This window comes from Mastigoproctus giganteus, chromosome 10, assembly GCF_048544385.1.
Source record: "Mastigoproctus giganteus isolate SK-2022 chromosome 10, ASM4854438v1, whole genome shotgun sequence".
Taxonomy (NCBI): Eukaryota; Metazoa; Arthropoda; class Arachnida; order Uropygi; family Thelyphonidae; genus Mastigoproctus; species Mastigoproctus giganteus.
The window spans coordinates 219,660,180-219,674,444 of NC_143584.1; the positions used below are offsets into that span (position 1 = coordinate 219,660,180).

At 36.8% G+C, this 14,265-nt stretch overlaps 1 protein-coding gene across 12 annotated transcripts in view; it reads right to left on the minus strand.

The window, feature by feature from the left end:
- The window catches only part of Rab3-GEF (Rab3 GDP-GTP exchange factor), a 973,693-nt gene that overhangs the window by 639,905 nt on the left and 319,523 nt on the right, over positions 1 to 14,265 (minus strand). For all 12 annotated transcript variants that reach the window (XR_016547514.1, XM_090382519.1, XM_090382521.1 and 9 more), the window contains exons 7-9: positions 11,558 to 11,638; positions 8,499 to 8,837; positions 3,685 to 3,751 (exon numbers count right to left, since the gene is read on the minus strand). Coding sequence is in view for 11 of the 12 variants with exons in the window: in XM_090382519.1 (XP_090238645.1) it covers positions 3,685 to 3,751; positions 8,499 to 8,837; positions 11,558 to 11,638 (487 nt within the window). In the remaining variant the exon portion in view is untranslated. The remainder of the gene's footprint in view (positions 1 to 3,684; positions 3,752 to 8,498; positions 8,838 to 11,557; positions 11,639 to 14,265) is intronic.

Below are 14,265 nucleotides of genomic sequence, written 5' to 3' on the forward strand. Positions count from 1 at the left end.
TAAGTAACGCTTCGCCAGTGGAGAAGACTAATGTTACTTATTCTCTTAGATATCAGATAATGGTGCTGTCTGGGCAGATACCACCACCTAGACAGCACCATTTCAAAGCTTGTTGGCTTACTCATTGGTGTGTGGGCAGGTAACCTGTGTTGCCCACCCACCGATAACTAAGCCAACAAGCTTTGAAACAGTGCCATTTGGGTGGTGGTGGTATTGGCATAGAGGTTTAGAGGGGAACAGGTATCCTGTGTGTTATCAGACACTCAGCCTAAAACACTGATGGATCCAATATCTCTCTATTACAGAAGATTTAGGAGAAGTCCGGTTGACCTGCCTCCCTAAAATCCACTTATACACACCTTCTCAATGGTAAGCCTTGTTACGTCACTTAGGTGGCAACGAGCATGTAGAGTGGTTCTCTTCAAGACGGTCAGTGTGAAGTGGAAAAGACCGAACCCTCCAGCATATGACAGCATGAAAAAACAAATGGCCCTCAGTCCCCAGCAGCTTTCATTCCCCCTCTTACGGCAGCGAGAGGATCAGAGTGGAAGCAGAGGGTGCTAAGAATCTCTGGGTACGACCAGGCTGCCATTCACGGAAATTGAACTTGGCTGTTATAATGTACGATCACTCATCGGTGAAGACAGGATATTAGAGCTGGAAAAGGAATTAGAAAATGTGAATTGGAATATCATTGGTTTGGCTGAAACAAGAAGAAATGAATCACTTATAAGTTTATCAAGTGGAAATCTGCTGTACACCAATGGAAACAGTGAAAGGAGTGAAGGCAGAGTTGGGTTTATGGTCCATAAAGATTTAAAAAACAACATTTTGGAATTCAAAAGTACATCACCAAGGGTGTCAAGACTAATACTCAAGATTTCTAAGAGGTACAAGCTAAAGGTTATAATGATTTATGCACCAACATCGAGCCATGATGATGAAGAGGTTAAAGAAATGTACACCGAATTTGAGAGTCTTCTAGATGAACAGAAAACCCACTACACTATTATTATGGGCGACTTCAATGCTAAGGTTGGAAAAAGACAAAACAGTGCAGAAAGGGGAACTACAGAAAATTTTGGAATTGGTGAAAGAAATGAAAGAGGTGAAGGACTTGTGGAATTTGCAGAATCTCAAGGATTGTCAGTAATGAACACTTTTTTCAAGAAAAAGGTGAACAGAAAGTGGACATGGAAGAGTCCAAATGGATTAACAACTAATAAAATCGACTACATCCTCACTAACAGAAGATATATTGTGAATGATGTTACCATACTGAATAAGGTAAATGTTGGAAGTGATCACAGAATGGTAAGATGTACACGATGTAGATGTAGGAAAGGAAAGGAAAAAACTGACTCGAGTGAATAATACAAAGGTCCTTGAGATAACAGAAGAGGAGAAAAAGCAGTATGTACTGGAACTTAAGAACAAGTTTGAGCTTCTGCAGACTGCTCAGGACCAAGATATCGACGAGGAATATTATAATTTTCTGAAAGTGATAAAGCCCAAGAAACCTATAGGGAAAAAGAAATCCAAAGAAGAAAAAATTAGTCAAAAAAACACTTGTTATGATGAACCGAAGGCAAAAAATGAAGAGCAAGATAAACACTGACAAGGAAAAAATTTAGTATACTGAGTTATGCAAAGCCATTAGAAAGAGACTCAGAGAGGACACAAGAAAAGTAGAACAAGCATTAAGGGAAAACAATGGATTTAAATCAGCAGCCATGAGCAGTAATACAGAAAAACAAATGATACTGAAACTGAAGAATAGCAACGGTGTACTTATAAACAGCAGAGAAGGCATCATTCAAATAGCAGAAGACTACTATAGAGAATTATACAAGGAGCGAGGGAATAATGCCAGCAGTGAGGAAGGTGGATTGCAAAATAGCAACACATACGACATACCCGATATTCTTCCTGATGAGGTAAAACACGCATTGAAGAAAATGAAGAATCAGAAAGCCCCGAGGGAAGATGAAGTTACTGTAGAGTTGTTAAAATTGGGAAGAAGAGACAACACAAAAACTGGCAAGGCTCTTCACAAAGTGCATTAGAAAAGGTGTGATGCCTAAGCAGTGGAATAATGCAATCATAGTTTTGCTGCATAAGAAAGGAGATAAATCAGAAATTAGAAATTATAGACCAATTAGCTTGTTATCCCACATCTACAAGTTGTTCACAAGGGTCATTACTAACAGATTAGAAAAAATACTTGATGAGAATCAACCAAAAGAGCAAGCTGGCTTTAGGACAGGATTCTCAACTATGGCTCACCTTCACGTAATATCACAGCTAATGGAGAAAGCAAGTGAATATAAAACACCATTATGCCTGGCATTTGTGGATTATGAAAAGGCATTTGACTCCATACAGCATAAGGCAATGTTTTGGGCACTGGAAAGACAAGGCATAGATACCCCATATATTATGATTTTGAAGAAAATATATGAGAATGCTACCTTAGACTAGACAAAGACAGTAGGAAATTTAAAATCAAGAAAGGAGTTCGACAAGGAGACACAATATCTCCGAAGCTGTTTACTGCAGCCCTTGAGGAAGCTTTCAGAAGATTAGACTGGTCGCAGAAAGGAGTCAATGTGAACTGAGAGTACTTAAACCATTTACGATTTCCAGATGACATTGTGGTCATAAGCCATGATCCCAAAGAATTAGAGGAAAATTTTAATCAGTTATGCAGAGTTAGTAAGAATTTTGGACTAAAGATGAATATGGCTAAAACAAAAGTAATGATGAACAAGTATGCCACTGAAAGGGAAATAATGATTTATAGGAAATTTAAATAATGAAAGGAGCAGTAATTGAAAAGGTGGAATCATATACTTATCTGGGACAAGTTATTAGCTGTAATAATGATAAATGGCTGGAAGTCAAGAGAAGAATAAATTTTGAATGGATAGCATTCAGGAAATATAGTTACATACTGAAGAGCAATATCCCAGTTTGTCTGAAACGTAAAATAATGAAACAATGTATACTCCCCACCATTACTTATGGAAGTGAAACTTGGGAACTCACCAAAAGAATGGAAGAGAAGCTGAGAACTACACAGCGAAGAATGGAACGAATTATATTGGGAATCAGACTGTTAGATAAGAAGAGAAACACATGGATTGGCAGCAAACTCAAGTAAAGGACATTCTTATCAAAACTAAAGAACTAAAATGGTCTTGGGCAGGACACATAGCTCGAAGACATGATGACAGTTGGACTAAGAAAAAAAAGAATAGTACCCAAGAGGAGCTAGAAGAAAACCTGGAAGACAAAGGCAGAGATGGATAGATGAAATTCATGAGTTTGTGGGTAGTAAATGGATGGCCAGTGCTCAAAACAGAAGGAACTGGAAAGTTGCTGGAGAGGCCTTCATCCTGCAGTGGATTGAAAATGGCCAATGATGATGATGATGATGATGGTGGTGGTATTGGCATAGAATAAGTAACATTAGTCTTCTCCACTGGTGAAGCATTTACTTATTCAAAGTAGTGCAATACCTCGGCAACTCATTGTGAAAGTGATCACAATATGAAATATGAATAAACAATGCATTCGTACTACCTGGGTAGCAGAAATGATGAAAGTGCAGTAGCCGTACATAAACAACCTCTTTCATACTCTTAGACATTTATTCAAGAAATATTTTTATATTGTTATTACCAGTTTGAACTCTCAGAAAGGCAACATTTGTAGGACTGAGTGACCATTCAGCAAAGAATTCAACTGCCTAGAAATTAAACAAATTTTATTAATACTGCTGCTATTGTATCCAATTACTGATAATTGTCATATCTTAATTCTAAATATTACAAACTAATAATTATGAATATCTCATATAGTTTCAGTTACATCCAATTTACAAGTGGGCATCTATATTACAAATGAGATGCATATGAAATATTTGCATCTCATGAAATATTGCACACAGAGATATCTGCACATGCGCCTCCGTAGCCAGATGGGAAGGAGCAGCAGTGCGTAGCACACGCTTCTTGATTAGACCAGGGTTCGAGCCCGTCACCACCAAATATAGAGGATGCGGAAAGGTCAGGGAATGACCACCGCATATCCAGGAGCAATATGGCCTTAGTTGCTAATGCTCCTGAAAACCAAATAACAACAACAACAATATCTGCGCACAGAGTTTAGCACAAGTATAGCACACGATAATTTAATAGAAGAACTCCTACTATACTACCAAAAATATCACAATATTATAAAATTCAGCAAACAATATTGGAATGACCTCATCAAACTCTGTGTCAAGGGAAACTATGTACTAATGGGAAACAAGATATACATGCAATGCAGGGGGATAGCTATGGGTTCTAGCAGTTCATGCTCCATAGCTAACTTTTACTTGCACCACTATGAAAGCAGCATCACAGACAATATTATATTTTACAGATTTATTGATGACGTCCTTGTGATCAACCACGACAATTTTGGAACAGTAGCACAGTATATTTACCCAACTGACCTAACCATTGAACGTACAAACCCAGATAACAACAAACAAGCTGTCTATTTAGACAGCGAAATTACCATCAACCATAACAAAATATATACACATCACTATGATAAGAGAGACCACTTTAACTTCAATACAATAAAACTCACCCACTGGGAGAGCAATATAGCAAAACACATACATGGAAATACAATCAGAAATCAGACAAACAGGTTGTTAAAAATATGCAATAATATAAATAACATAAAAGTAGCCATACAAAAACTCATTAAACCTCTCAACTTAAATAAAATACCCACCCAATACAGTAGGTATCATATAAAAGCAGCCATACATACAAAACGTAGAACGCGCCACCCTAATGTTGACCCACATACATTCATTGAAAATAATCTAAAAGTACCATAGCATTAAATAAATTTAATCCCCATGTTTAAACGTTTATTCGCTCAGACAAGGCTCGTCGTCTGACCGCACTACAACCCTCAGTAAAAATCTCTCCCCCCCCCAAGATAAAATTGTTATAAAAGTATTAGAAGATATCACCTAGTAAGAGGCTGTATATGCCTTATAAAAGCGTTACCGGCGCAGTCCGAGGTAAGGCAGAAACAAATGTACAAATAACAGTAAAAGCATATGTAAATACATAGGTAAAAGCAAATGTAAATACTCATATAAATACAATTTAATAAGACAAACTTAAAATCCAATGTTGGCACATTACATATGGAATTAACAGAAATTCAACCACACAACAACCAAAGAAACACCCCTCCCCCCACAGCAGACATTAGCATGGGACGTCGGGGCCTGAGGCTAATGCACCATCATGACACAGTATAAAGTAAGTGCGACTGCACAGTAATAAGCTTCGCTACCTATATAACAATTAGAAGGTGGGGAATAACCTCTTTCTAATCTACAACTTCATCAGGACAGTAGCAGAGGGTAAGAGCCTTCACAATATCGGATACTTACCCGTTGGGCTTTGTGTCCCCTATCACAGTTTGCTGTAGAGAACGATTATAAAAATATTTAAACTAAAGTAAATGAAATATATTAAATTTAAAAAGTGAAATTGAAAGTTAAATTAATATAGCAAAAACGGGTAGGTATGAGACATTACATCAGATGGGCTGTCAATCCACTCAAAGCCCCCGAAGAAGTAGGGGATTGACGGCCACGTGATGGAATGTACTATATATAATAATATTATAATAAATGTAAATGTATCTTTATTTAAAATTAGTAATGACATAAACATAACCATTAGTTTTAATATAATTTTAGCTGAAGGTAATGAAATTCATCAGTAAAGTGTAATGAAAAATTCATTATCATATAGTAATATACTTCTTAAAATTAATATGTATAGGCCATGCTGAATTAAGATAACCTTGTTGGGCTAACTTGATTATCAGATTTGTATGCACAATAATACTTATATGTCAAAACACCATTAAAAGAAAAACATATACACACACACACACACATATACAGGGTGATTCACTACCAGTGCGACAAACTTGCAGGAGGTGTAGGGGGCACAAAGACGAATCGGAATCACACAGCACTGCAGGGTCCGAAATGCCTTCGTAGTGCGGTAGAGGACGTTGAACGGGAGGTCGCGTGAACAGTGATCCCGCTGGAAGTCAGCATTTGCGAACCGGTTCCCGAGGCAGTAGGATGGACGAGTATTCAAACTTGAACTGGCCGACACGCACCTCGCGTATGGAGCTGCGGACTGTAACGGACATGCCGCTCTGCGCTTGTACAAGGAACATTTCCCGCACAGGCATGCTCCTCATCATACGATTCTAATCGTATGATGAGGTTACGTGAGACTGGTTGTTTCACGAGAGGTACCATGAATCAAGAGTGAATGACGAGGACACCAGACAATGAGGAGAATGTCCTACGTCTTGCAGAACGCAATCCGAGTACGAGTACTCGAGCGATAGGCCAACAATTGGGTATTTCCCAATCCACTGTATGGAGGATACTGTCAACAAACCAAATAAGTTCATACCATCTGCAACACGTCCAATCATTGGAGCCTGCGGATTATCCATTCCGGAGGACTTTTACTACTTGGTTTCTTCAACAGAAACGGTTCGCAAATGCTGATTTCCAGCGGGATCGCTGTTCACGCAACCTCCCGTTCAAAGTCCTCTACTGCATGACGAAGGCATTTCAGACCCTGCAATGCTATGTGATTCCGATTCATCTTAGTGCCCCCTACACCTCCTGCAAGTTTGTCGCACTGGTAGTGAATCACCCTGTATATACACACACACACACACACACACACACACACACACACACACACACATATAATAATAATAATAATAAATAAGTAAATAACACTATATTCAGATATGGGAGAGCAATTTAACAAGTGGTCAAATAAGGGGATGGCAAATATGCAAAATATTTTTTATTTATTATTTTATTTTATATTATTATTATTTTGCATATTTGCCATCCCCTTATTCAACCACTTGCTAAAATTGCCCTCCCATATCTGATCTGTTATTTATTTATTTATTATTATTATATATATATATTTTTTTTTTTTTGCTTCCTCAGTCCCAGTTCATTTTTGTACTAGGTTTTTCAAATTCTTTCACCTGTTTAACCACTACTTCACTTCCACTTTCGACTATCCCTTAAACTTCTCTTAGTTCAGGCACAGTGTACACTTTTCATTTCCATTTTCACAGACACTTTATCTATTTTACAAACCACACATTATTTATAACCATTTGCTTCCTTTACGGCTGCACTGTGCATTTTGGAGCATTAGACATACGATGGCTTTTGTTATTTTCCTTCTTAACAGTTGTATATTACTACTATATATATATATATATATATATAATCAGTGTCAGTGATTTATCAAACAACTGCTTGTACAGACAGAGATTCTGTAATTCAACTGAATGCAGAAATCGAGACACTGTACATGGAATACAGCCTCATTTCAAGAAGGATGTACAGCTGTTGGAACGAGTACAGAGAAGGGCAACAAGATTAGTGAATGGAACAAAGGGGTGCTCTTACGAAGAAAGGCTTAAGTTTTTCAAATTACAGTGTCTGGAGACTAGGCACCAGTGAGGTGATCTGATAGAGGTGTATAAAGCCTTGAATGGTTTGAGCATGCTCAATGCTGATGGGATTCTTCCTCTTGTTCAGAATAATCACCTGAGAGGGCATAAATTCAAATTGAGGAAAGACAGATATAGGATAGACGTGTGGAAGTTTGCCTTTAGCCAGCGGGTGGTTGATTGGTGGAACAGACTCAGACTTCCATCCCTTGTTGTGGCAGTTGATAGCCTAAATAAGTTTAAGGCTCAGCTGGACAGGTATTTCGAAAGAACAGAGGGGTGAAGTGGAAGTGGTTTTTTTTTTTTTTTTTTTTTTTTGGCTGATGCTGCATAAGCTTGCTTTCTTGCATCAAATGCCTCTACTAATGCTAATACTGTGAACAGGTGCAGAGACCAAACCTAAAGACATTGCAGTTATTGAAAAGGTCCAAATATATGAATCAGAGGCATATGTTCCAACAAAGGGGAAAGAATTAAATCAATTTTCCTTTACCATAAAATTGATTAATTTATAGGCTTGCTGCATCAGTAATGTGTGAAGATGGAAATACATGACAGTGAGTTTTTTGTAGCTGGTGTGTGTGTGTGTGTGTGTGTGTGTGGCAAAACCTACTGGTCACTGCACTGTATGATCAATACTAATACTAATTATGTTTTAACCAGTTTTAAATTTATTTACCATATTTCTGAGATTTATATCCCTGTCTTATTTTATTTATGCTGTTCACAGAACTAATTTATATCAAAAATAATTTATGCACTATCCAACAGCATTTTATTTTAGCCTTTTCACATGGTTAAGAAAAGCAAGAAGACAACATGAGTAGTGAGTATATAAGATATATTTGCTGAAACATGACACATATAATAATAAGAGTGATAACCAACATACTTACTTGTGTGCGCACAAACTTGCTCAGGTATGATGACAATTTTGGCCGTGACTGAAGAAAACTATTAGTCTGGAAAGCTACAACTGGTCTTGGATATAAACGAAGTGTACGAGTATGCTCCACAAAGTTTGCTAGAATTCCAGGAGAGTTAAAAAAACGTACCATTGCTATTCTGGTAGCAATATCAACCGAATCAACATCATTACCATATATGAGAGGATTGAAGCCTGTATTTAGAGGTGGTGGTGGAGGATCCGGCAATGATAATCTATCTGCAACCCCAGGTTGAATTTTGTCAAGATTTTTAATAGGTTGGGGACTCATGCTCATTGATGCCAATGCCTGCAATGAATTTTTTTTTTTTTTTTCAGTAGTTTGTTTCTTATAACAGTGAAGTGAATATTAATTCAATTTCTTAACTAGAATGAATTCTGTTTTGCTGTTAAAAAAATAGTACACCCTCAATTATACCATGTGTGGATTATGCCTGCTTTAATTTTTTTCCCTTTTAATTTTCATTATCTAGAGAATTTACTGAAGACAATATAATATAATGTGCATATATTTTAGAGGACAAATCACTTTTCTATAAAGTAGAGAATGCATAGTGCAGACAGTATAAGTAAGACATAAATACAAGTTTTACAATAATTACAGTTCTTTTGTTATGCACATTTTTATTAAAACTAAAAAAAAAAAAAAAAAAAAACCCACTTGTACAAGTATAAAATGAAATAAATTTTTTGCACATTTTCTTTCATCTCTACCAGTCATGTAATTGTGAGTTATACTATTATTACGAAGGAAGACGTGTCTCTGCATATATTCAGTGAAAATAAATTGAAAATATATTTAAAAAACTAACTAATATTTATATCCAATGTTAAGCAATAATAACCATACATTCTACTTCTTCTTGGAATCTTCTTCAGTGTTCGAAATACAAAAATTACACTGTAAATTAGATATCTGCGCAAAATTATGGTAAAACAAAGAATATCTTAAACTGCCCTATGCCAAGTAAGTCCCTGGTATGGATAAAAAGTCCCTGGTGGTCAAATGGCTGCATGTTTCTACAGGCTACTGTCTGGCTTTGTGGACATTGCAGGTATGCACAGTACAAGCTATCAGAGATATTGTGTTATAATTATTATAACCTGAAAAATATATACAGTGATAACCCAGTTTAATATAATACAATAAAATATACAATAGCAGAAGCTGCATGCAAAGCGTAGATGTTGTCTGTTGCGGGCTATTGAAAAGAAGGACTTCTGTAACTACACACAATCGTTGTAAACATTGTGGCCATAAAGGGAACGAATTGTAACGAATGGGCCTGGTGTACTGGGGTCCATGGTTATGAAAAATATATACAGTGATAACCCAGTTTAATATAATACAATAAAATATACAATAGCAGAAGCTTTCGAGACTTTAGTGCCTCTTTTTCAACTGATAATTTGATTTGAATACAACGTATATAGTGCAATGAGCTGAGAGTGAGGCACGTTATTCACTCAAGCTGGTTTTCTATTGTTGTCGCACGGACGTGTGCTGTTTTACTCCAGCGTTAAAATGGTTGTCTCTAGGATGGGGTGCAGACGTATGCCTTTGCAGCGGTTTATGGCCTTTGAATTGTTTAATATATTAAGTGACTCTAGCCACAGGCGGTCGCGAAAGTGTCGTGAGTGGTCTACTATTTCGAAGTCATGTTTGGGATCAAGATCGTGGTTGGTTGCCCAAAAATGCTCCGCGACTGCAGACTGGTCAGTTTCGGCAAGCCGGATTGCTCTGTCATGCTCTGTAAGGCGATCTTGGAGACATCTTGATGTCTCTCCTATGTAGCAGCTGTCACAGTCTCTACAGATGATGCGATATATTACATTGCTGCGTAAGAGAGGTGTGACAGGGGTCTTCACACTGGAGACAAGTGAACGTAGGTTTCTGCAGGGTAACTGTATGCATTTGATGTTGTAATTTCTAAGAATTTTTGAGATCCGTCCTGACATGCCTGGATAATAGGGAATGTAGGCGGAAGGTATACTGTCTTGGTTCGGTGGGATGTGAGTTCTTGTGCCTGTAATAGGCACCAGTTTAGCACATGGGACGGATAACCACATTTGGTTAGGTCCATCTTCACACGGAAAATCTCGTTACGTCTAATTGCATCAGTGCTGGAATGGCCCCAAGCCCTGGAGAATAGGGTGCGGGCAGTGCTGTTGAGATGACTGGGTGCATGGCCGGATCTGTAGTTAGAAAATTGTCCGCACCACATAGGTTTGCGGTATACTGAAGTCTCTAGACGTGGACCTATGCGATGCACTAAGACATCCAGGAACGGGAGCGCATCGTTGACCTCTAATTCTATAGTAAACTGGATGAAATTAGACAGGGAGTTGAGGTATTCTAGTAATGCTGTTTCAGAGCCACGTGGTATTACAGTAAAAATATCGTAAACATATCTGCACCACGTTGTAATAGGTACAGGTGGGTTCAGGTGTATCTGCACCTCCAAATCTTCCATGCCGATGTTGGCTACTACGGAACTAACAGGGGCACCCATAGCAGTGCCATGCACCTGTTGGTAGACTGAATCCTCAAAGGTGAAGATGCTGCTTGATAAGCATAGGTTGAGGGCGGTGCAGTATACATGTTGTATTTAAATCAAATTATCAATTGAAAAAGAGATGCTACAGTCTCAAAAGCTTCTGCTATTGTATATTTTATTGTATTATATTAAACTGGGTTATCACTGTATATATTTTTCATAACCATGTTTCATAACCCCAGTACACCAGGCCCATTCGTTACAATTATTATAACTTGTTTTATCATGTTTTTCAACAACCATATCAGAAGTTTACTGTATTGTGCACTATTAAAAATTATAATTCATAAGAAACTAAAGATATTTAGTTCAGTATAATTAAGTTTTAAAATCCGTATTTTATTCAATCAGCCTGAATTGCTGTTTTGAAGAATAGAAAGAATTAATTTTTTTAAATTAATTCAAAAGAAATAGACTGGCACATAAATTTAAAATTGACATTAAATTTTACCTGCTTTAAATGGTTTTGAAGTATTGTAGCTTCAGGCTCAGGTAATACTGGAAGTTCTTCAACAGCTGGTGGTTTTATTACCTGAAATCAGAAATGTTCAGTTATACAAATATGTGTGTCTAAAATACTTGTTTTGTGTGACAATAAATCAAAGAAATGTTAAATTATGGATATTCTAAAAATTCAATGGTTCACTGTTGAATGCCAGCATTTTGTAAAATTGTTAGCTGAACTTCTACACTTGATGACAAAACAAATAATATAAGGAAATGATTTTACAAAAGTTTCTTTGATGGTTTCTCTTTATACAATCTGTATTATATACTTGTTAAAGAAAAAAATCATATTTTAAGGTCCAAATACAGTAGATTCTTGCTAAATGACAAAGTCACACTCTCCAATTTAAATAAAAATTAGATATGATGTCAATTTTAGTGTGATTATATAATTATATAATGATTGTTCCCAATAAAAAATAATGCTAAGGGGAAATTGCATTCCTGACATTTGAACGGTTTTACAAATTTTGCTAATAAAGTCATAATTTTCAAATAAACTTTGCAGTATGCCTGAATAACTCCACACTTGCAGAACAAATAACATACTCTGGGACCTGTACATAACTACAAGACATTTCACTATGTAAGGAACAATGCAAAATGAATATGGAGAGTATAATGTATACAAGAAGTATACAGACAGGACAGGAGAGTAGAAGGGGTTATGCTGTTAGTTAAGAAGCATATTATATCTTAAGGCAGTGTATTCAGTTGACATGGTTGATAAGTGCAATGTTGAGTCAGTTTGTTGTGATATAAAAACTGGGAAAACAAAACTGAGAATAGGAGTGTGTTATAGGCCAAATGACTGTGATGAGTATACCAAACAGCTATACAGGGAAATAAAGTGAGCCAACAAATCAATGGTTCACTGTTGAATGCCAGCATTTTGTACAATTAGCAGATTTTAATTGGCATAATGGCAGATTTTAATTTTTAATCTCCAGTCCGTGGGAACCTCCCCTGAGTCCAAGGATGCTCTCATAATTATGGCTAAGGTTTTGCTTAGCTGCTTTGCTGCCTCCTTTAATATAACTGGATAGATCCCATTCACCCCAGGTGCTTTTCTTATGTTTAACTTCAACAATTTCTCCTCCACTTTGCTCTCAGTTTTTACAAAATAATTAAGTATCCTGCTACAATTTGATAACCTTCTGCCATTTTCAAACCTTAATAATTCCTCATGTGTGAATGTAGATGCAAAATACTCATTCAGTTTGTTTGCTATCTGAGCAGGATCATCAACAGTCAAACCATCGATGTCAAGTGGACCAATCAGATTCATCCCCTTCCTTTTAGAGTTTATATAAGTAAAGAAATCCTTGCTCTTTTTGTTAGCATCTTTTGTCAAGGATTTCTTGTAATCTGCCTCCGCCTGCCTAATCTCCTTTGTGACCTGATTACAGACTAGCTTATATCTGCCATAGGCTTCTGAGTCGCTTGATAATTTATATGCATCCCAAGCATTTTTCTTCCCTGTTACGAGTCTCATTAGTTCATTAGATAACCATTTAGGCCTAAACCTTGAACAATATTTCTAATGAGTATTAAAGTATTCATTGAACACAATTTAATATGTTAATTAAGTCAAATTTCCAAAAAACTTAGACATTTCCAAGAGCTCAAAATTATAGTCATACATTCAAAATCCTCTTGTCTGTAGATTCTCCTATACCTTTGCTTCCAACTAATGCACACTAACACAGATTCTATGCTGGCATGCATAACTTCTGACTCAGCAAAAGTTCTTATTGCTTTTGCTGAATCAGCTTTTGATAATGCTATTTTTTAATAAGAAGCACGACCCCACTATCCCTGCTGTCTTCCCTATCTTTCCAAAATACATTATACATACTATAGCGGAACTTGTCAACTCCAATTATGGGTTGCACCACTTTTCTGTTAGCCCTATTATGTTAGCATTTTATTTTGATGACATTACTGTAGAACTTAAGACTAAACATTCTACAGTTTACTACTCAGACACACACCCCACAAAGTTATTTAGGCTTGTTTCTCTAGCTTTATCTTCCCACTCATTTGAAATGTAGCAGCCCTCAGAATATTGACTGTTGCAGCAAAAAACAAGAATTCTTAGATGTTTGCAAGTATTACTTTGAACAACATTCATAAGAAACCAGATTGATGTCTATATATATATATACACCAGGGTCCTGAGCTGGATATCATCATTCTTCTCTTTCTTGGTGACTCCTTTTCTCTCTCTCTCTCTCTCTCTCTCTCAGGGTAATTCGGGGAATTTTTTTAGCTGGTGCAGCATAAGCCTCAGGCTTCCTTGCACCATATGGCTAATGGTAATAATAATAATACAGGTCGACTATCACTAAACCGGCAGCGTTGAGACCTGTGGGGTGCTGGATTAGTGAGTTTGCCGGATCACCTGTGGTTATTTTAGAACATACATTTTACCCAACAGCTAATCACCTTCTTCTGCCTTTAACACATTGACTGTTAAAGATATTAACTGTGAATATTAACTGTGAAAGATATTAACTGTGAAAAGGTGGAGATATTAACTGTGAATAATAATAAGGTAACTCATCTAAATAATTGGGGGATTCAATTGGATTCAGAAATATGGAAGATGATTAAAATAAAAAGTAGATTGTTTTTAAGGTGGACGGCTTG